This window comes from Puma concolor, chromosome B4 (assembly GCF_028749965.1).
Source record: "Puma concolor isolate L17-30 chromosome B4, mPumCon1.1.hap2, whole genome shotgun sequence".
NCBI lineage: Eukaryota > Metazoa > Chordata > Mammalia > Carnivora > Felidae > Puma > Puma concolor.
This window is the reverse complement of record NC_141673.1, coordinates 17,498,091-17,522,261: the sequence shown is the minus strand read 5'-3', so window position 1 is coordinate 17,522,261 and position 24,171 is coordinate 17,498,091. Positions and strand designations below refer to the sequence as shown.

Sequence of the window (24,171 nt, the reverse complement as noted above, 5' to 3'; positions counted from 1 at the left end):
CACATAGTTACACGTTTTGTTTTCTGCCTTGTGGAGAGAACTTTGAAGATCTACTTTTTTAGCGACTGGGGAAGAGAATTTAATTGGAGCTTCCTTCCTAAGAGTTCAGCTCAGTACTCATCGCCGGGGCGTCTTCCGTGCACCTGGAAGCCATGCCTGCCCCTTCGAGGGAGATGTGGGCCATGGGATCAGCCTGTGTGCTCCAGGCTGTTCCCAGTGGGAATGGCTGAGGTCACGAAGGCAGTCAGCGTGGGGGTCACTGGCTTGGGCTGAAGATCCATGCTCCAGAACTGCACCTCCAGGGTCAAATCCGTGCCCCACAAGGTGTAGGCCTGGAGAGATGTGTTTAAGTCGCGTGAACCTCAGTTTACTCATCTGGAAAGTGGGGAGCATTTCTCAGGTTACCGAGAGGGTGGCTGCCAGGTGCTTAGCAGGATGCCTGGCACATGGCAGGCAACCCTGTCCCATTGCTGAGGCCCGGCCAGCACTCCCCGTGTGGCGCCCGGGCGACGTCCATATTCTCACCCAGCCCGCTATGCCCCAGTCACAAAACGTCTGGCTCACCGTGGAGAGTGCTTTGAGGAAGCCCACGCGGGATACACTCTGAGGAATTCCCAGACCGGAAAGCTGGGCTTCCACTTCCACGTCTCAGTGGCTCTCGATGCAGTGAATGATGGGACAGCTCTGCTGGGTCAAAGGGCAAAAGTGGACTGATGACCATTGGAAAGTTGCTTAACTTTCTAAGCCTCAGTTTCCTTATCTGTAAAACAAAGGCATGAGGGTGCACCTCGCCATTAGGGGAACGAGCGACGATTAGGTGAAGTAGGTCTGGGTCCACGGTGAGCGGCCATCATCATCACTGTGACTCCATATTTGACCAGCAGGCCTCCTGCTGTCAGTCTGGCTCTGATTTTCCGTGACCTCATTTAAGGATGGGGAGTTCCTAGTAGCAGTAAAGAGGCAGGAGGCCACCGCCACACGGAGCCCTCTTCTCCCAGCCCGGGCCTCTCGGGTCCTGTCCCCGTCCTGCCGCCATGTCTGATCCGCCCTCTGGACCCGGCATCTCCCCCTGCGGCATGATGGGTACTCACTCAGTGCTGCCCTCCATGAATGCAACATCTGGTTTTCTTTCTTCTCCCCCCTGAGCCTGCAGGTGAATTTGTAGCTTTCCGGATCCTTCTGTTTCACTCCAGACCTCACACTGACTCTAGGCCCAGCGCTTTCCTCAGGGCAGTCCCGAAAAGACAAGAGTGGGGGTATCCGTGCCTCTCCTGAGTGACTCCGGTTTCTGTGTTTTTCACAAGAAAAGAGAAATAGAGGAGGGAGCTCCCCCGCCAAGTGCTTGTGTGCTCAGGGCCCCCGGCCTGGCAAACGGGCTGAGCAGGGGAAGTGAAAGGGGAGCCGTGGGAGGGGAAGGCCGCGCCTCCCTCCTGCGAGAGAGCTGTGTCCCCAGCTGTCACCAGGCACCTCTGTGCCCTGGAGCTGCAGGGGCGTCAGCGCCACGGGAAGTAGATGCATTCCTGAAAATCAGGCCCCCTCAGACCCTGACCCCACTTGCTCTTCCGAATCGGGTCATTGCTTTGGCTCAGAGAATGCCACTTAGCGTTTAAAAAAAGATTCCCAGTGGCTCCCCCTTGCTCCAGCGGTGCGATTATGTCTGTGGAGCTTCCTTTCTGGAAGGCCAGCAGTGGGGGTGTGCTACAGCCCCCCGCGGGGGCCCTAGGCTCCTCCGGCTTCAGTGGGTCGGCCTGTCCCTGTCACTTGGGGCCCGCAGTCCTACAGGGACAGCGGTCAGGCCGGACTGAGCGTCTGCCTTGCAGGGCCCAGACGTGGCCTGGCCTCTCTCTCCCTGAGTCTCTGTGCTTCCTCTTTGCCCGCCCCATCCGCTGCCTGCTAGACCTTCTTCTCGCCCAGCTCACAACTTCTTCTCTCTCCAGCTTCCCAGGGACGTTCTTTTCTCCGGGAGGTCATCTAACAGGGAAGGGGCACTGCCTGTGCTACTTATCCCACTTGATTATCACCACCCCGCCTCGTGCCACGTTCCCGAGCGTTTATGTGCCGAGGCCAGACATAGCTCCTCCTCTGATCTTTTCTCCCACCGCTGAGGCAGGGGCTGTTGCTCTGCCCATTTTACAGCTGGGGAAAGAGAGGCCTGGGAGGGCTGAGTGAGCCCCAGGCCTCCAGGCTAGGAGGTGCTACATCTGAGAGTCTGACACCAGCATCCTCCTGATCCCTGGGGTAACATTTGTCACCTGCCACGCGGCATTTTATTTTATTCCTTTCCTCGTCTGTATCCCCTGTTAGAATGTGAGGTTCTCCCCTGGAGACAAAGCTAAGCTTGCTTCGCAGTCGGTGCCCTCCAGCGCCTTAGCCCGGAGCCTGGTGGTTTAACCAGTGCCAGCTGGTGGATTGAGGCGTTCCTCCTGGGGGGGGTCCCACCATGTGCCTGCCTGCTAGAGGTCTGGGCATCAGGGCCCTTTCCCACACTGCTCAGAAGCCCGGGCCGGCAGTGTGGGCCCACGCGGGCCTGAGCTTTAGAGATCAGGGAAGGTGAATGGGAGGGATTTCCTCGTCTTTTCTTACGTCAGAAGACAAGTAAGGTCTCTGGGACAGTCACCTGTGCATCTCCAGGGCATTCTGTATTCAGGAAGCTGGTATCACCATCACCTATAACCTTAGAAGGTCAGTGCTGTCATAAGCCCCACTTTACAGATGAGGAAACTGAGGCCGGGAAGATGGAAATGACTGCCCCTAGGGCATGTGGGTAGACGGGGGCATGGCCAGGATTCGTATCCAGATGTGTCTGCCTATGTCCAGAGTCTGACCTCCAAACCTTGTGTGGGGTTGGCTCAGCAGAATCCCAGACTTTCTACGCAGGGTACGAAACCAAATGCTGTCGATCTTTGTTCCGTATTCATGCAGTGGGATCGGGGAGGCACTGATTGTTCTGTAGGAGCCCTGGCCTGAAATTGATTCATTCATTTCCTTCCACTGACCCAAACAGGGTCACTGAGGGTTTTTTGTGTGTGTGCGTTGTAACGGTCAAGACTTCACCCATTTCTTGCGTTCACTTTTCCTTAACGGTTTCCCAAATCGAGCCAGCCCGGTGGGGAGCCTCTGGCGTGTTTCCTGTTTGGGATAATACGAGGTCACTGGCTCCTGTTTGGCTTCAGAACTTCCACCCATCATGACTCCAGATGGAGTGATTTACCCCTCAGGTTGGTGGAAGGTAGCAGGGATGTTTTCGACACCTCACGGATGGGCCCTGGGGCTGGCCCGCCCCTCGTGCCGTCCCAAAAACAGGGGACTCGCGTTCCAGTCTGAGCTGTGCCACTTCCTGGGAGAGGGTGAGGGGTTCCCATCTCTGGGCCTCAGGGTTGCCGTCGGGAGGTCGCAACGTGGTGTCAGTTGTCCACAAAGGTGTTTTCCAGCTCTGCACCTCTGGGTTGCAAGGACCCCAGGGGCGTGAAATCAGTCCCCAGCCCTCCAGACAGAAGTGCATTTACACCGCCGACGTCGTTCACTTGGCGCCTTATTCACCTGTGGGCCCGGGTCGAGGTCCCTGCTGGCGTGTATGGCTAAGCCCCACAGCCCAGGTGCTTCGGCTGGCGAGTTCAGCTACCCAGTATCCGTCCGGAGTGGCCTTCCTGCTACACGCCCATCATCCCAGATGGGCCATCCCTAAATGAGGGAGAGGCGGTGGAGCGACAGAGACGACAAAAAGAATCTTAGTGCCGGAACGGCCTTAAGGTGCTGGCACGAGACTAACCGTCTCTAAGTCCTGCAAGCGTTGGGCATCGAGTGCCTGGCACTTGGGAAGCAGAGTTAGCCGAGGCCTGTAGGAGCTGCCTCAGAGGAGGGAAATTAGTTAAACTCGCATCGTGCAGGGCCCTATACCTGTGATCAGAATGGCGCACTTGAGACACAGGGGGGCTGGGTGAAGGGCGGTGGAAACCGCTCCTCCGGGACCCCAGGTTTGTTGGTCACCGTGGAAGGGAGGAGGTGTCGCGGCAGAGCTGAGAGGAGGGCTTTGGGGGCCCCTCTGCAGAGCCGGCTCGACCTCGCCACCTTGTGAAAAACCAGAGCCCCCTCCCCAGGAAAGATACCACATGCAGAAAAGAAGGCCCGACAGAGTGGCTTTTGCAAACCTTTTGAACAAGGAGGAAATGGGATGTTGTTGAAACATATGCTACTTGATGATGAACTAAATTGACCTTTTGGGGCGTCTCTCCATCCACAGGTCACTTACTCTGAAATTCCACGGATAGGCTAGAGTCTGTTAATACGTATTAGTAGGCCCTCTCTCCATAGCTAGGAAATGACTCTTAAGACCTCCAGTTTGCTTCATGGCTGACAGTCCGAGCTGCCTCCGTTGGCCCCTGTCGGTCCCCTACATCAGCGAGACTGAACGGTGGTGAGCCGGGTGCTTGGCACGGGTGACAAATGTGTGTGATGTCAGCTCTAGAACCCGCTCGTATAAAAGCAGTGCTCAGCCGACAGTTCTCAGAATGGAACACAGGACCGCCGTCCCTGGAATTGGCTCGTCCAGTTGCCACAGGACAGCAGCCAAGAGCAGGTACCCAGGACGGCCATACCTTCTGAGTCAGCATGTCCCAGGCATCCACGCTTCGCCCAACACCCACCGTGACCCTTCCACACACCAAAGATTGAGAGCTGCTTTTAGACAGAGTGCTAGGCTTGCTGTCCTGCCGGCTGCGTACGAAGCAGCCCTGTGTTATATTTTTAACGGGAAAGCGAATTACTGTTTACCGAATGCCTCCTAATGTGCATGGCGCCATGCCAAGTGCTTTCCTCGTGGGCTCTCACTGAATCCTTAGGACACCTCTGAGAAGTAGACGTGATGGTCCCCATTTTACAGGTGGGGAAGCCAAGACCCTTGAGGGGGTCAAGTGACTTGGGCAAAATGTGAGTAGTTGAACATTCTGGTGAGTCTAGGAGCATCAGGAAGCAAACCACTGAAGCCACGTGGTCCAAGGAGGGAGAGACCAGAAAGAGACATTGAGGGGTCACAGCCCCCTGCCTTGGGAGATCATTGCCCTCTGGAGAGGTGCCGTCAGCAACTTGGCTAAGAGACAGTCGGAGCCATTTGAATCTGTGCGGTGGAAACTTCCTCCCTGTGCCCTCCTGCCAGCTGTGACTTCCGAGGGCCCCAAAACCTCAGTCAGCAGGTGCACGTTACACCTGCCCTCTGACTTCTGATTTCCCAGGAAATCCAGCCCCCCCCCCCCGCCCCGAGCAGCGTGGGGGCCACATCCCTTCACCATTGTCCCTGTTCCTGGCTACCATCCACGGGAAGCCGGTCCAGCTTGGCACCAGCCCCATCCATATTCCTGCGCCCCTCCCGCACCCTGCCCAGGCCTCCGGAAGCCCAAACAGCTGATCTAAAATGGAAATGCAGCCCCTCCAGCCGCACCTGGCCGGGCTGAAAGGGAGCCCTGGCAGCACGCACCCCACACCAGGCCTCCCCAGGGCAGCCCTTGGCTCGGCACCCTCTCGCGTGATTCCCCTCCTCCTGTTTCCTGGCCTCACCAGATGGGTGGAAAGTGCCAGTCTCCCTCTCTCCCCATCAAAGGCTGTTGCAGCCACCCCGAGCCTGTTTCCACCCGGCTCTGCAGCTGCAGAGTCTGTGCCAGAAACCTCTGTGGGAGGACCGGGTGGTGCTTCAGGCTCAGGCGCCAGGAAGCCCATGCAGCCGCATCAGCCATTCTGTGGCCTTTAAAGTCCCTGCCATCCCCAAGTCATTCATTCGTGCCTGCACTCACTGTTCACTCATTCATTCGACAAAGCTTTGAGGGGCCGCTACGTAGCCCCGGGTGGTTGGGGAGACAGGAGTCAGCAAAGCAGTGAGAGTGCCCGGCCCTCCCGCGAGCTTACATTCCGGGAGGGAGAGCCACACGGCAGAAGCTGTGACAAGAGCATCAGAAGGAGGTGAGCCCTAACCAGGAAAGGGGGTGTGAGAGCTGGCGTTCCAGCGGCTTCTCTTAATAACTGCTGCTGATTGAGAACTTTCCCAATTGCTCCCTGGGACTCCTGCGGTCTGGCCAGTCCCACCTGGGGGTTCCCCACCCCTAGTTGCTTCTGTTAACTGAGCGGGGGCAAGGGGGTGCTGCTTAGAACAGCCTGCTCTAAGGAGGGCACCTCCTTACTTGCCTTAGTATCCTCAAACGCCTTGGTGAGGACGCCAGCTGGTGGCCCTTGGGCAAACCCAGCCCAAACAAGTATGGTTTGGCCCACGTATTAAAAAAATTTTTTTTAATTGTAGCTAACATTTAAGAATGCCAAGATTTCACATAAAATCTGGCTTTCTGGCTTCTCTTGAGAAACTGAAACATCTTGAAAGACCAGGTTCCCATTCCCTCATGGCGACAGGAGCAGGATTCAAGGGGCATCTCTTACTGTCAGCAGCCCAGGACTTCTGCCTGGCCCCGGAAGGGCCTTTTTGAATTTGCAACCTGAATCCAGGTCACAAATTTAAACCCCGCATACGAGAGAAGTGATCTGTTAGCCCGAAACCTCTGCTGGCTTGTTTCGGCCCACAAAGCTCCTGAGATTAAAATGCCCATCGGAACTCTTAGCCCCTGTGGCCCCGTCAGCTGCACCTGGCTTGGGGCTGCATCCAGAGCCCAGCACCCGGCCCTCAGGCACCCAGCATCTCCTGCACCCCTACCTCATCTGCCAGAGCTCAAAATGCTCCCCATCTGTGCACCTTTTGCTTTGGAAAGGTAGGAGAAGCTCCTGCAGACATTCAGTCCTTTTAATCAGTCCTTGCTTCCTTAGCGACAAGTTCCAATCCTAAGCAACCCATTTCCTGGCAATGCTAAACCCTTCAAGTTTTGCAACAGATTCAGACCAGACTGTTTCTTCAGAGGTTCAGTGTTTTTCTCCTTTCTTTCCTAAACATAAAAGTGTTTAAGCATTATATAATTCCTGGTAGTCCCCTAAGGATGCATCCAAACACATCTGAGAACTGTGGCCTTCTAGACCTTTGACCTCTGGCCCTGCTGAATGATCAGAAAGCCCCTTCATCTTAAATCTGAGCACCGGGAAAAGGAATTTTGCCTAGCACCATACTCAGGCATTGCTTGGGTTCTGTATGTGCTTTAATTTATAGCTGGTGGCGTTGGAGCCTCCAGGGCAATGACTCCCCACGTGGAAAGCCTTAGAATGGAATCCCCCGGGAGCCGGGCCACACTCAGAGCAATCACATCAGATCACTGGGGTGGGCCCCAGGATTGAGTGGTATTTAGACCCTCTCTCTGATCGCAGTGATCTGCCAGGGTTGAGACCCTCGGCTCCAGTGACTGCCCTGGCTGGAGATGGTAACTCCCAGGCGGGTGTGCAGCCCTTGAGAGGCCACTCGGTGCAGGGTCTCAGAGCACCATGATCACGAGCAAGCTACTTATTCTCCCTGTGCCTCAGTTGCCTCATCCGTAAGTTGGGAGTATGAGCATACCTGTCTCCTAGAGCGTGAGGACTAAGTGGCTGGTACATAGGTCCAGCAGTTGGCAGCAAGGATAATGAACGCGTGCCTCTTGCTTTGCTGTGGATGTGGTTCCTTCAGTGATGCCTCAAGACTAGCCCTTCTCGTGAGCACTTGGGAATTTCTATGCCAGAAAGAAATGTGATAGACTCCGGGTTTCTCTCTCCTCCCCAATTCTCAAATCAGCGGGATGATAGCAGGTGCAGCTGAGGCACTGGAAGGGGAGTCGTATTGGAATTTTCAAGTGGAGAGACCGATCCCGGGTGCACGCCAACAGTCGTTAATGGCAGACTGCGCCAGGCTCCACCCACTCGTGCCTCCAAGTTTACCTTTTTCTCCGGGTTTCCATTTCTCTGCATCTTCCCCACTGGACAGCTGCTCCTTCCGGTTGGGTTCTTATGTCTGAAAGAAATTGTAAACACCACGGAAGATGTTTTAACTTACAGGAAACCAGCTTTTCTTCCTTTTAAGATGAAACGTAGTGAAGTTTTAAAGACTTTTTCAAACAGTCCCTAAATTTGGTACTTAAACTAATTATAGATGCCTTGTTTAAATGTCCAAATTAAAAATAGACGTCTAAATGAGGACGCAGGACACAGCCCAGAGCCTGTAGCCATGTTCATGGTTTCCTAGAACCAGCCCTCCTCTGACCTAATTTATACTTTTGGGAGATCAAAGGGAGCTGAAGGGAGTCCAGGCTGAGAGCAGAGGTGGGTCTAGGAGCCTCTTGGCAACAGACGATGAACCTGGGTTCTGTGTTCTGTAATTGAGAATAGCTGCAAATCGGTGATTTCCTCAGCATACAACCCTGTGGTTCTCAAAGTATGGTCCCTGGACCAACAGCATCAGCATCGCCAGTGTTGTGGGCTGAATTGTGCCCGTCCCCCCGCCTCCACCCCCAAATTCGTATGTTGAAGTCCTAATCCCCAATAATCCAGCATGTCACTGTGTTTGGAGTTAGGGTCTTTAAAGAGGTGATCAAATTAAAATGAGGCCGTTAGGGTCCTAACTCAACACAACTGGTGTCCCTACAAGAAAAGGAAGAGGCAGGCGTGCACAGGGGGCACCCATGTGAAGAGGGGACGAGAAGCAAGAAGGCCGACATCTGCAAGCCAAAGAGAGGAGCCTCAGAGCGAACGAACCCTGTTTGCCCGAGAACATTAATTTCTGCTGCGTAAGCCACCCAGTCTCAGGTATTTTGTTACAGCAACCCCTAACGAACTAACACGCCTGGGACCTTGCTAGAAATGCAAACTCTCAGGCCCTATCCCCGATCTACTGAACAGTAACTTGGGGTGCGGTCCGGCAAACTGTGTTTTAACAAGCCCCCCATGTGATTGCCACGGTGCTCAAGGTTGAGGACCACTAACGTGAGGTATTGTTAATACCCGGTGGTAACCGACCCAGAGAAAGAGGACACGTGGTGGGAAGTACAGCTGCTAAAATACAAATGTCTTCTACCGGGTTCTAGAGAAGTCCCTGTTCTTTAAATGGGATGATGTGTGTGAAAGTGCCCTGTAAATTCTGAAGCGACATGAGGCCATCGTGAGTGGCAACGTTAATTTTTTGTCAATGGAAGAAGACAGCCATCTGAATACAAGAGCAAACTGAATCCAAGAATCTCCCTCCTCGACCAAAATCTGAGTCCTTCAAAATCTTGTACGTTTTCCACCCCAACCAATTGGACTACCTCCGAGAACTAAGGCAAGGAGATTTAATCCCATTTCCCTTTTGTCCCTGCTACTAGGAAGCCCACAACTAAGTCAGATTCTTAATCACAGCTTTCATGGTTAGCATATTTTTTTTTTCCTTTTTAGTGTTGTCCTTTGTTATGTTCTTTTCAAATACCTTTGAGAAAGAAAGAAAAAAAAGAAGTAGGGAGAGAAAGAGTATGAGAGAGGAAAGAGATTGATCTCACAGTTACCGGATCAACTGAGAAACATGGTTGGAAAAGACAGATGTTCTCTTACAGTGACAAAGGACCAAACTGTTTTTCATCAGTGAGTTCCTCTTCAGTCCCTTGTCTTCCTGATGTCCCATAGCCGTAGGCCCCTTGGAGACTTCTCTGATACCCAGGGAACCTATTAATTGCTAAAGAGTTATCACCCTAGGGGTGCCTGGGTGGCGCAGTCGGTTAAGCGTCCGACGTCAGCCAGGTCACGATCTCGCGGTCCGTGAGTTTGAGCCCCGCATCAGGCTCTGGGCTGATGGCTCAGAGCCTGGAGCCTGTTTCCGATTCTGTGTCTCCCTCTCTCTCTGCCCCTCCCCCGTTCATGCTCTGTCTCTCTCTGTCCCAAAAATAAATAAACGTTGAAGGAAAAAAAAATAAAAAATAAAAAAAATAAAGAGTTATCACCCTTACAACAGGTCCTGTGAGCCCTACTTGGGAACAGGTGTAGAAGATTTACATTTTTTGAGGTTAGAAGTCGCCATTTGCCCGATTGCGATCTCTACGTACTCTTGGTCCTTTTAACAAACATAGAGATATCTGGAACTGGCCAGGCTGCCATCAGACATCTCTCCTGCCTCATCTTGGCCATAATGGTGAAGAATTCCTCTCTTCCTTGTGACCTGGCCAGGGCTCCCCTCCTTAATCCAGGCTTCTTAAACCAAGGCTCAAGGGGTCCACAATACAACCCCCAGGGATCTGGAGTTCGGCCTGACAATTGCCTTAGTTGCGTTTTGTCATTTTGGTGATGCCCTTTTGAAAGAGTTGAAGCATTTCTGGATTATTAGGGCCACCCCTGATAACCCAGTCCTGCCCTGTAGACTCAGGTGCATGTGTTCCTTGACGGCCTTGATGGCATCGTGTAGCTCTATTTTTGTCGTCTTGGGCTAATTAGAAATGAGCAAAGACAAAAAATACGTAAATGATGAGTTTGTACCAAGTGATGGTCAAGTGATGTCACAGGGTGGCGGGTTTCACAGTACCTGGAAAGGAGGAAACGGCGGGCAAACCTCCTGCAGGACACAGAGGACGAATGCTGTGTTGCAAAGAACCTGCCTTGGAGCAGTGAGCGAGCAGTTTCCAGGTTCAAACAGGGCTTTAGTTCCAGCAAAACAACATCATCTGTCACATTCATGTTCACTTGAATGTTTACATTTATTTTGGTTTCAGTCGTATACCTAGCTTTTTATCTGTGCACATTTTAGTAACATTGTATTTTTAATAAGTTAAATCGACACCAGTCTAAAGTTATTTTAAAATAAAAAGACCAATTAAAATATTTTGTTAAAAAAAAAATGGAACAGTAGAGACCCAGTTGAATTTCTTCCTCTGACGGGGACTAGATATGTGTCACGTTTGAGAACCTGCCCTTTCTCTTGACCTTCACCCTCCTGAGGGGGACTGGGCATACCTCATTCCAGCAGGTGTATCATTTGCCACCTCAACTGCCGTGGAGAAGAAGGAAATGGAAAGAGAAAGAAACCTCAAATACCACATTTCAGAGTCCCATTGAGTTAATTTTGTCTCTGCAACTGGACATAAAAGGAAACCATGGTATCGTTTCCATTTCATGGCTTTGTGGTCCCGAATGCAATACTAACTGATGTGTTACCTCCCCAGAGATTCAGATGGCCAGAAAATTGTCCCCAATGGAAAAGAGCTAGAAAACAAAATTGGGGGAGATCCCCCTGTTTCTCTGCTCACTTAGTAACGTATTGCCTTCAAAACAGCCTATAGCGATTTGAATGGGCTAAATTGATGGGTCGTTTCACCTTCCTAATCCTTCTGTTTCCTTTTGGACAGTTTGTTGTCGCTGTTGATATGTGAATGGCATAGATGCTCCTCTATGATGGATGCCTCTGCTAAGAAGTCAGGAAATGCAAGTCAGAACCTTTCATGTTAATAAAATACTAATTGATTTCCACAGCTTAGAGCTACCTACAACAAAATATAGAGCTGGTGAAATTTGTCTTTGGGAGTCCTGGCCCTCTCTTTGGGGTTCCTTTTTTCTTCTTTCATGAAAGAACGCCTGCATATGAACTGCCTGCTGTGTACCGTACCTTGTCCAAATTCAGTACTAGACTTGCTCGTATTTTCTAAATGCTGAACCCACGCCTGCAAAATGGTACTATCCCCATTTTGCAGCTGAGAGAACTGGGGCTCAGAAGGTTAATGGTCTTGGCCAACCAAGATCAAGCCCAGAGCTTCCGATTTCAGATCTCCTCCTCTCTCTACTTACTACTGCTCTCAAACCCTTTTCTTATTTTTCCATGTAAAAATATCCTCTTATATAATGTTATCTTCTCTTATACATTTATGCTTTATATCAGTGTGCTCAAAGTTATTGACTTGGCTTGGCCCCTGTATTTGTTTCCTCAGGCTCCTGAGTAGACCCTTCCTTGGATGTTGCTGGCAATCTTCGGCACCGCTTAAGCCTGTAGATGCATCACTCCAGCCTCTGCTTCTGTTATCACATGGCCGCCTCTCTGTGTGTCTCTGAGTCTCTGTTTTCTCTCCTAATTAGACACCAATCATTGGATTAGAGCCCACACTAATTCATTATGACCTCAACTAATTACATCTGCAAAAATCCTATTTCCAAAGTTCCAGGTGGACATGAATTTGGGGGAGACACCATTCATCCTAGTACAGCCTTTATTAAAGAATGTTCTGGCATCTATGAACATTTGGGAAGTTTCATTTGCTACAGAGGGGCCTTCCTGCTTTCATATCAGGTTTCCCTAAAGAGAGTGTTAACTGATTCATTTACTCACAACAAATATTTATTGAGCATCTTCTATGTGACTGGCAGTGGTTTTTTTTTTTTTTTAAGTTTGTTTGAGAGAGCACACACGAGCGAGTGGAGGAGGGGCAGAGAGAGAGGGAAGAGAGAATCCCAAGCAGGCTCTGTGCTATCAGCACAGAGCCCAACGCAGGGCTCGATCTTAACGAGCCGTGAGATCGGGACCTGAGCCAAAATCAACAGTCAGATGCTTAATCGACTGAGCCACCCAGATGCCCCAATTTGAGAATTTTTAAAAAGAAAACCTTACATTTTCCTTCTAAGTCTTAGTTCACAAATTCCTATTGACCAGACTAATACTAACAACATAGGGACCAAAACGTGACCACGACAGACAAAGAGAGCCATTGCAGGTGAATAGACTGGAGGCAAAAGTGGCTCAGACACAACAGTAGGGCACATGCAACACACATAGGAGACACCCCAGAAGTGCCAGGTTCTGGTGAACAGGGAGCGTGGCACTGCAGGGCATCATGGGACCTCTTCTTCATGCAGCCACTACTTTCAAGACAGGAGACCTAGCTGACTCTTCTAACACATAGAAACAGCCACAGAGAGACTAAATGAGGAGACAGAGGAATATGTCCCAAATGAAAGAACAGGACAAAAATCACAGCAACAAGAGCAAAACAAAATGGAGATAAGCCATATGGCTGATAGAGAATTTAAAGGAATGGTCATAAAGATACTCACTGGACTTGAGAAAAGATCTCAGTGAGACCCTCAATGAAGAGAAAACATAAAAAAGAACCAATCAGAGATGAAGAACACAATAAATGAAATTAAAATGCACTAGAGGGAATAAATAGACTACAGGAAGCAGAAGAATGGGTCGGCAAGCTGGAGGTCAGAGTTACGGAAAGCAAAACAGGAGAAAGAAAAAAGAATAATAAAAAATGAGAATAGGTTGAAGGAACTCAGCGACACAATCCAACATAATAATATTCTCACTATAGGGACCCCAGAAGGAGAAGATAGAAAAAGGGTCAGAAAAGTTCTCTGAAGAAATAATAGCTGAAAACTTCCCTAATCTGCGGAAGGAAACAGACATCCAGATCCAGGAGGCACAGAGAATCCCCAACAAAATTAACCCAAGGAGGTCCACACCAAGACACATAGTAATTAAGATAGCAAAAAGTAGCACTGCAGAGAGAATGTCAAAAGCAGCAAGAGAAAAGAAAACAAGTACTTAGAAGAAAAACTCCATAGGGCTGATTTTCTTCAGCAGAAACTTTGCAGGCCAGAAGGGAGTGGCATGATATATTCAAAATGCTGGAAGAAAAAAACTACAGCCAAGAATACCCTCTCCAGCAAGGCTATCATTCAGAATAGAGGGAGAGATAAAGAGTTTCCCAAAAGTTACAGGAATTCATCACCACTAAACCAGCCTGGCAAGAAATGTTGAAGGGGATTCTTTGAACCAAAGCCAGATAAAGACACCACAAAAAAGGAGAACTACAGGCCAATCTCTCTGATGAACATAGATGCAAAAATCCTTGACAAAATACTAGCAAAACAAATCCAACAGTACATTTTTAAAAATTCGTCACCACAATCAAGTGTGATTGATTCGCAGGATGGTAGCATGGCTCGGTATTCACAATTCAATCAACATGATACATCACATCAATAAGAGAAAGGATAGGAACGATATGATCATTTCAATAGATACAGAAGAAGCATTTGACAAAGTACTACAACATCCATTCATGATAAAAACCCTCAACAAAGTAGGCTTAGAGGGAACATATCTCAATATAAGAAAGGCCAAATTTGACAAGCCCACAGCTAACATCATAGTCAATGGTGAAAAACTAAGAGCTTTTCCCCTAAGAGCAGGAACAAGACAGGATGTCCACTCTCACCACTTTTATTCAACATAGTACTAGAAGTACTAGGCACAGCAATCAGACAAGAGAAAGAAATAAAAGGCATCCATACGTAAAAGTAAACCTTTCCCTATTTGCAGATGACATGATACTACACATAGAAAACCCTTAAGACTCCACCAAAAACTACTGGAACTGATAAATAAATTCAGTAAAATTGTAGGATGCAAAATGAATATATACAGAAATCTGTTGCATTTCTATGCACTAATAATGAAGGGGAAGAAAGAGAAATTGGAGAAAATAATTTCATTTACAACGGCACCAAAAAGAGTAAACCTAACCAAAGAAGCGAAAGACCTGTATTCTGAAAACTATAAAGCATTGATGAAGGAAATTGAAAATGACACAATTGGAAAGATAGTCCATGCTTTGGAATATTAATAAATATTAGGAGATACAAAGATATCAGGAGAACAAATATTGTTAGAATGTCCATACTACCCCAAGCAATCTACAGATTCGATACGATCCCTATCAGAATACCACCAGCGTTCCTCACAGAATTAGAACAAATAATCCTGAAGTTCATATGGAACCACAGACGACCCTGAGGAGCCAAAGCAGTCTTGAAAAAGAACAAAACTGGAGGTATCAGAATCCCAGACTTCAAGATATACTACAAAACTGTAGTAGTCAAAGCTAGCACAAAAATAGAGCCGTGGGAGAGCCCAGAAATAAACCCATGATTATATGCTCAGTTAATCTATGACAAAGGAGGCAAGAATATGCAATGGGAAAAAGACTCTTCACAAACGGTGTTGGGAAAACTGGACAGCTACATGTGAAAGAATGAAACTGGACCACTTTCCCACACGTACACACATAAACTCAAAAGGGATAAAAGATCTAAGTATGAGACCTGAAACCATAAAAAAATCCTCGAAGAGAGCACGGGCAGGAATTTCTCTGACATCGGCCAGAGCAACTTTTTTCTAGCTGTGTCTCCTGAGGCAAGAGAAACAAAAGCAAAAATAAACTTTTGGGACTATAGCAAAATAGGAAGGTTCTGCACAGCAAAGGAAACAATCAACAAAACTAAAAGACAACCCACTAAAAGGGAGAGGATAACTGCAAATGACATATTCAAGAAGGGGTTAATATCCAAAACATATGAAGGATTTCGGGGGCACCTGGATGGCTCAGTAGGTTAAGCATACGACTCTTGATCTCGTCTCATGTCTTGATCTCAGGGTTGTGAGTCCAAGCCCCGTGTTGGGATTCACACTGGGCATGAAGCCTACTTTAAATGTACTAATTTAAATATACTTCACACATACATATAATTTCTACAATGTGACACCAAAAAAATAATCCACTTGAAAATGGACAGGAGACACAACACGTCGCCAGAGGCAAGGGAAACAAAAGCAAAAATGAACTATTGGGACCTCGTCAAAATAAAAAGCTTCCACACAGTGAAGGAAACAATCAGCAAAACTAAAAGGCAACCGACAGAATGGGAGAAGATATTTGCCAACTACATATCAGATAAAGGGTTAGTATCCAAAATCTATAGAGAACTTATCAAACTCTACACCCAAAAAACAAATAATCCAGGGAAGAAATGGGCAAAAGACATGAATAGACACTTCTGCAAAGAAGACATCCAGATGGCCAGCCGACACATGAAAAAATGCTCAACACCACTCATCATCAGGGAAATACAAATCAAAACCACAATGAGATACCACCTCACACCTGTCAGAATGGCTAACATTAACAACTCAGGCAACAACAGATGTTGGCGAGGATGCGGAGAAAGAGATTTCTTTTGCATCGTTGGTGGGAATGCAAGCTGGTGCAGCCACTCTGGAAAACAGTATGGAGGTTCCTCAAAAAACTAAGAATAAAACTACCCTACGACTGAGCAATTGCACTACTAGGTATTTATCCAAGGGATACAGGTGTGCTGTTTCGAAGGGACATGTGCACCCCAATGTTTATAGCAGCAACTATCAACAATGGCCAAAGTATGGAAGGAGCCCAAATATCCATCGATGGATGAATGGATAAAGATGTGGTGTATGTATACACACAATGGAGTATTAGTCGGCAACCAAAAAGAATGAAATCTTACCATTTGCAACTATGTGGATGGAACTAGAGGGTATTATGCTAAGCGAAATTAGTCAATCAGAGAAAGACAAGTATCATATGACTTCAGCCATATGAGGATTTTAAGAGACAAAACAGATGAACATAGGGGAAGGGAAGCAAAAATAATATAAAAACAGGGAGGGGGACAAAACAGAAGAGACTCAAATATGGAGAACAAACAGAGGGTTACGGGAAGGGTTGTGGGGGGGGAGTGGGCTAAATGGGGAAGGGGCATTAAGGAATCTACTCCTGAAATCACTGTTGCACTATATGCTAACTTGGACATAAATTAAAAAGTAAACAAATTTTAAAAAATGGACAGGAGACATAAACAGACGTTTCTCCAAAGAAGACAAACAGGCAGCTAACAGACACTTGAAAAGATGCTCCACATCACTCATCATCAGGGAAACACAAATCAAAACCACAAGGAAATACCACCTCACGCCTGTCAATGGCTAAAATTACAAGAAACAACACGTGTTGGCGAGGATGTGGAGCAAGGGACCCTCGAGCGCTGTGGGCAGGAACACAAACCGGTGCAGCCGCTGAGGAAAACAGTATGGAAGTTACTCAAAAAGTTAAAACAGAATTACCATGGGACCGAGTAATTGCACCACTGGGTGGTTATCCAAAGAATGTGTAAACACTAACTCAAAAAGATAGGTGCCACCCCTCTGTTTACCGCAGCATTATTTACAACAGCCAAGATACAGAAGCAGCTCAAGTGTCCATAGATGGATGAATGGAATATTTCAAGGATGAAATCTTACCATCTGCAACAACATGGATGGATCTAGAGGGTATTATGCTAAGCGAAAACAGAGTAAGACAAATACCATAGGATTTCACTCATATGTAGAATTTAAGAAATGAAACAAAACAAAAAAAGAGGCAAACACACTCTTAAATATAGAAAACGAGTGGTTGCCAGAGGGGTGACAGGTGGGGGGATGGGTAAAATAGGTGAAGGCAATTAAGGGTACCCTTACTGGGGCTCCTGGGGGGCTCAGTCGGTTAAGCGTCCGACTCTTGATTTTAGCTCAGGTCATGGTATCACAATTCGTGAGATCGAGCCCTGCGTCAGGCTCCATGCTGACAGGAGCCTGACTGGGATTGTCGCTCTCCCTCGCTCCCTGCCCCTCCCCCACCCACACAAGCACATGTGCACTCTCTCTCTTAAATAATAAAATAAAATAAAATTTAAAAAAAGAGTACACGTAGCATGCTGAGCACTGAGTAATGTACAGAATTGCTGAATCACTATAACACTGTATGTTAATTATACTGGGATTTTAAAAAATTTTATTAAAAAATAAAGAGGAAAGAGTGAATCATTGATTTCTTTGGAGTTCCCTTTAGTTCTGAAGGGGAGAGGAATAGGAACACGGCTGGAAAAGTAGGTTGATGCAGGACTGTGGAGGTCCTCAAAGACAAGTACATGTGTGGGGACTGCGTTCTCAGGCCAGGAAGGCAACCAGGACATCCCGTTATCTGCAGCCCCACGCTGGCTATTCCATAATTCTGGTGCCCCAATTTCTCTATAGCTGTAACCATAATTAATTGCCAGGGCCACGTTGCACATTCAGGATGGTAGATGGAGGCACGGCGTTCAGCCAACAACAATAAGGTGTCGGCACTCCATCAAAGTCCCCCTGTCTCTGGGTGTTGGAGACCAAGATGGCAGCATACGAGGGCAGTGAGGTCTTCTGTTTCCTATTCTTGGTGGATTCCTATTCTTGGTTCACACTGGGAGCGAGTGGCCTTGAAGGAGAAACTTCTGTTCCTAGAATTTAGAGGGGTGCACACACCTTCCCTTTAGACCCTACTGAGGCCACTAGCTCTTGGCCTGACCCCTCCTTGGCTGTGAGCACTTCAGGAGAAGGTTCTGTCTCCCAATGCTGAGTAGAGTACCCTGTCCACTGCGAGTTCTGGACAGATGTTTGAATGGATACATCAATGGATGAATACGGCAGAGAGAAAAGCTCTAAGGTAGTAAATGCAAATACCCATATATTTGGGCTCCAAATGATATAATCCAGAGTCACACAACTTTATGCACAAAAGCAAACATACTAATGTAACAAAAGCCCAGGAGTTAGGGCATCTGGATTCAGGAGTGTGTGGACCTAGGTATTCAGGTGACGTCCCTGGGAATACATCCTTCTGTCTTCCTGCTCATCTTTCCTTTGAGCCCTTCGTTCCCAGTCTAGCTGTTGCTGCACAGTGGCCCTCCTCCCTGTCCCCAAGCCCCAGGCTGCCGTTCTCACAGCTCAGCTGCTTGAGAGGAAAAAGAACAGGGAATGGAGAAAAGCGGGTTCCCGGGGCAAAATCAAGACCCTGTTACCAGAAGCAGCACAAAGCAACAGATGTTCACAACGATAGGCTTGGAGAGAAATTGGATCCCATTTAAAGCAGATCAGACAAGAGGCGCTTGGGTGGCTCAGTCAGTTAAGCGTCCAACTCTTGATTCCAGCTCAGGTCATGATCTCACAGTTCATGAGCTCCAGCCCTGCGGCAGGCTCTGTGCTGACACCGCAGGGACTGCTTGGGATTCTCTCTTCCTCTCTCTCTCTGCCCCTGCCCCCCCCCCCACACACACACATGTGCGTGCGGTCTCACAAGGTAAATAACCTTAAAAATAAAGTAGATCTGTCAGATGCCAGACCCTTCATGCTTCAATCAAGAAGATGGGAGTACTAGACCTCCGAGTAGAGTGGAAAGTGGGTGGCCTTGGTTGCCAGGAAGACCTGGGTCTGAATCTGGGGTCTGTCGCTTCCCCACTGTGTGATCTCACTCTAGTAACTTCACCTCTCCGAGTCTCGGTTCCCTCGTTCTTTCCAGCTGGATTATCAGCTCCAAAGGGCAGTTTCCCCACTGTAGCTTTTGACTGTGTCCCCGTTGCTGGCAGCATTCTACCTGGCACAGTGGTGGGTACTTGACACTATTAAATCGATGTCATTTCAAGATGGTTGCACAGAGGGGGGGAAATGGCCAACGTGAGGCTCTGGTAAAATGCCAGGCACGTGGAGGGTGATGGGTAAGTCACAGAGGTGACCATTACTATCGGTCTAGGAAGGAAATATCGCGGACCAAAAAACAAAAAGAGTGGAGGCAGCTGGTGGAGCATTAGGAAGGAAGACGGGCCGGTCAGGTGGTCAGCCGGCCATCTTGGTGGCCGGCGCCGGCCATCGGGGTGGTGGCTGTGGCCAAGTGGTAACATCCCGCACCAGCACTGATTTCTCCTCTCCCCCCCCACCCTTGTGTCCCCTCTGCAGCTGGAGCTCTCGAACACCGCCGTCCTGCACCAGATGAGGCGGGACCAGGTCACAGACACCTGCCGGGCCAACAGCGCCGTGAGCCGCAAGCGGCGGGTGCTGACCCCCAACGACCTGAAGCACCTGGTGGTGGACGAGGACCACGAGCTCATCTACTGCTACGTGCCCAAGGTGGCGTGCACCAACTGGAAGCGGCTCATGATGGTGCTGAGCGGCCGGGGCAAGTACAGCGACCCCATGGAGATCCCGGCCAACGAGGCTCACGTGGCGGCCAACCTCAAGACCCTGAACCAGTACAGCATCCCCGAGATCAACCACCGCTTGAAAAGCTACATGAAGTTCCTGTTCGTGCGGGAGCCCTTCGAGCGGCTGGTGTCGGCCTACCGGAACAAGTTCACGCAGAAGTACAACACGTCCTTCCACAAGCGCTACGGCACCAAGATCATCCGGCGCCAGCGGAAGAACGCCACCCAGGAGGCGCTGCGCAGGGGCGACGACGTCAGGTTCGAGGAGTTCGTGGCCTATCTCATCGACCCGCACACGCAGCGCGAGGAGCCCTTCAACGAGCACTGGCAGACCGTGCACTCGCTGTGCCACCCGTGCCACATCCGCTACGACCTCGTGGGCAAGTACGAGACGCTGGAGGAGGATTCCAACTACGTGCTGCGGCTGGCGGGGGTGGGCAGCTACCTCAAGTTCCCCACCTACGCCAAGTCTACGAGAACTACTGACGAAATGACCACGGAGTTCTTCCAGAACATCAGCTCCGAGCACCAAACGCAGCTGTACGAAGTCTACAAACTCGATTTTTTAATGTTCAATTACTCAGTGCCAAGCTACCTGAAATTGGAATAAAGGGGGTGGGAGAGGGAGAGAGTCGTGCTTTTTAATTTAAGATTTTTATTTGTCAAAAGAATTATATGGATATTGGGTTATTTTGTAAATTAATATTTCTTTGGGAATGATGCTGCGAGCAGCATGGTGAGAATTATTTAAAATCCTTAGTAGGGAAGGACGGCTGTCTTTGCAGGGGGATGGGATGGGTGTCCTTGGTTTTAGACGGGAATACTGCAACGCTGTCTCAAAGGTTTCCTTGTGCTCTGGTGAATTCCATGAATTGTGCATCCCGTAAATTCTAAGTAATATTATTTATCGTTATTTAAACGTGGTCTCTGTAGAGATTTCTTTTTGTGGCAGCAAGATTCTGATGTCTTTGCGGAAGAAATGCGTGTGTTGTTCTGTGCTTGCTGCAGCTCACGTGGGGGCACGAATGCCCCCCCTTGCTAAGCGCTCGCGGAGCCAGCTGTGTGATAACACCCACCGCGAGGTCCATCGTGCCGCCATCTTGAAATTCTGTGAGAGATAAATAGAAATAGGCACCTTTGCAAGGGACTAATTCTGGATAGATTCCGAACAACCCAGGAGCCCCTGGCACTAAGAGGAAAAAAAAAAAAAATGTGATTTTGTTTTTGTTTTTAACCCAAGGAGAAGAACTGATAGTTTTGTTTTTTTCCTTTCCTTTTCACCAGAAATAGCAGTTTGTTAGGATAGGCTTTTCTACAGAAACTTTTAACTGGCGGTGCCAGTTGTGACGGTGAAGTGGCTGTTGCTTTATAGTCAACAAGTATTTATTGAGCAACTACTATGTGCTCTGCCTAAGTTTAGGCCCCGCGGATGGAGCATTGAACAAAACCGATAGTCTTGGCCCTCAAAAAGCTTTATGTGAATGCAGTACCCAGCTCAGCAATTAGCAATCCCCTGATATTCGTGGACTTACCGTGAGGTTTGGGCTGTTTTGAACAACCCCAGAATGTCCGTGACCCCTACACATTGGCCTTTCTCTCTGGCCCAGATTTGAAACACACTTAGAACAGGCCACTTCAACTGATGAGTAATCCAAGTTCACTGCCCAACACAAGAGATGACAAAGATCCTGTGTCCACTCCGACGTATCCGTAGCATCTGGCTTTAAGCCCCGGAACAGATTTGCCAGGCGTAGCACGAGAGGGTGCCGTGGCTGGTTAGTGATGTCCTGCCTTGGGCGAGGGAAGGGGAATGTTTGCCAAGTGCCTGTCGCGTCAGTCCCGCGTCCACATCTCCGGGTGGAAGCGTTCTCTCTTCTTGGCCACGGGCGAGAGTGCGGTGACGTGGCAGGCCTTGGCCGTGTGGGATCCGCAGAGGCCCGGCGTGTCTCCCTCGTAGAGATCCGAGGCGGGCCATTCGTACACAGAGGCCCAAGTCCTCCAGAGGCTGAGACCGTCCACACCTTTGCGGCCACCGTGCGTGAGCAGCAAGGACAGCCTTCCGTGACGGCAACCCACGTCCCCATTCCTCCGGAAGTCCGGATACGGTCCGCTTCCTGTTCCTTGCTAATGCGCATCTGCGCACGCCTCTCATTTCCAGCCATTTCGATGCCTTGGTTGAAGTTTGAGCCACATCCCTCGTAGAGCTAGGGTGTGAGTTGGTAGCAGCTCCTGTATATAATAATAATAATTATAGTTCTAATAATAGGGGGTCGGGTGGGATGGGTGTGGGGTTTGCTTTTTGTTTTTGATGCAGTCTATAGCGAAGGGGTGAGACTATTCTAAACAAGCAAAAAATGAATAATTTATTCACAGAAACGATTCAAATTGTAAAGCTCACAGCCGACTCAGCCACAGCTGCCACGTCTCACCGAGAATATTATTTTGTTGAATGTGAGTGAGGTGTGCACTGGAGAGGGTGGCCAAGGCTTTTTATAAAATGTTCTGTACCTTCTTCCAAGCTCTCTCCCCTTGGGGAAGGGCACAGCAACTGTGTCCTCCACGGATAGAGATGTTAGGCAGTATGTTTTACTGAACAGAGTGACAGACCTCAACTGTCCCTGGAGTTGGGAGTCTGGGTCCTGTTTCCGATCAGGGGACCCTGTCCTCAGAAACAGCGCTTCTGCTAATGACACGTTGTCCAGCGTTTCCTGATATGTGCCCCACAGAACAAAGCTTCTAGGGGGTGTAAAGTTAGTGTGATGCCACAAAGGGGAAAAAATGCGTTTTGGGGGTCACACACCCTTGGGAAACAAAGTTAAGTCAATTTCCTTTCTACAGGACTTTTCAGAGCCTGGATGTGTGCTGTGCGTTGTGAATCCCCCAAAGCATCATTGAGTTGGTAGCATTTTCTGAACTTTTGTGACCAGGTTACTCTGTTTCGCACATCTCACAGAGATACTGCACAGAAGACACTCTGGTTAGGTTGATTTAGCAGATCTGAGGTCTTCAAGGATAAAACTACTTCCCTGACCCTTCTCAAAAACAAAACAATAGAACACCAGTCTCTATCTGGTTTATAACAACAGAGGTACTTTATCAAATGAATGAAACTTTTACGTCAGTGCAATGGTTTTAATCCTGGATTCTACCCTGGGCGATGATTCCATCCCTGCCAAAAGGGAGCAGGGGATTGTCTTGGGTGGTGTGGACAGAGAAAGGGAGGGAGGGGTGGCATCAGGCCACAGAGTGGTCCCCTTACTCCTCAAGCCTTAGGTTGCTCAATGCAAGCAGAGTGGGCTCAACCCTTGACAAGTACTTCTTCGATTCCAGAGTTTAGAATTGCTCACCATGTGCTTTTTCGGTTTTTCCAATGGAAATTCACGTAGATCTCCCAAGTTTTGTGTGCCTGCCGCCATGTTTGTTGGGTTGCGTGAGCTTGCTCGTGCCGTGTGCAGAGTACCGCCTTTCACCATCTTCTCTCAAGTGAGAAGGACTGTCCTCCAAGGGACACGACCTCAGTGTCGTTCTGCAACGAGGGACTTTTCCCCTTGTGTTTTATGTTCACACTTTATTTTCTAATGGCATAAAAACTTTTTAAGAAATTGAATCAACTGTTCTGCGGAATGTAGAAAGTATTCTGTGTCCTTGGTGTAAAAGAATCCATGGGTAAAAATGTGCCTGGGAAGCAAAAGCTTGTGTTTTGGGGGTTTTTTTGGGGTTTTTTTTTTTTGTTTTGTTTTTTTGTTTTTTTTAAGGAAAACTGTTTGAAAACGCTTTTTCATTGCATGCTTAGCTGGAGAAAAGTACAGGCAGGTGTCCTATCTCCAGGCCACCTTTCAAAGGTGCTGCTGTGTTTTCAAAACCAGGTACAGTGAGGGTAGTATTTACAAGGACATTCCTGCTTAACCTATCCCTTTGGTTGGAAAATGCTAGAATGTTAGCCACAGGGTTTGAATTCCTGCAGCTTCTCCAGACAATGCCACCCTCCCCCCATCTGCCTCCCCAGCTGGTCTGGGAAGAAAGGCTTCTGCTGACCTGTGGTTGTCTCAGAGGGGACCTTCCCGTCTCCTTCCTACCCAGGTGAGTCTCACCCTCCTGAGAGCAAGGGTGTGGAAGCACAAGGAGCTATTTCCTGCTGGTAGAAAGTTCTCAGAAAAGAAAGCAAGTTGCTCGCACACTTAGATGGTGGGGTCTGGACCACTGCTGAGTTAGTGATTACAGAAGTTCCTGTTCTAACCTGGCAAAAAGCCAAGGGACTCTGTCCCTGGTGGGTGAGAGAGCAACTCTCTCGCAGACTAGCCCTGCCCTACACACACACAATCTCAGCTGCCCTGTTCTGTGCAGTCCTTGTGACCAGAATCCCTTCCTCGCCCACTCCTATGTCAGCCGGACTGACCGTATGGCTCC

At 48.9% G+C, this 24,171-nt stretch overlaps 1 protein-coding gene across 4 annotated transcripts in view; it reads left to right on the top strand.

Moving 5' to 3' along the window:
* The window catches only part of CHST11 (carbohydrate sulfotransferase 11), a 264,903-nt gene extending 244,220 nt beyond the window's left edge, over nt 1-20,683 (top strand). For all 4 annotated transcript variants that reach the window (XM_086712488.1, XM_086712487.1, XM_086712490.1 and 1 more), the window contains exon 3: nt 19,520-20,683. In XM_086712488.1, coding sequence (XP_086568614.1) covers nt 19,520-20,374 — 855 coding nt within the window. In that variant the 3' untranslated portion in view covers nt 20,375-20,683. The remainder of the gene's footprint in view (nt 1-19,519) is intronic.
* The last annotated feature ends 3,488 nt before the right edge of the window (nt 20,684-24,171 follow it).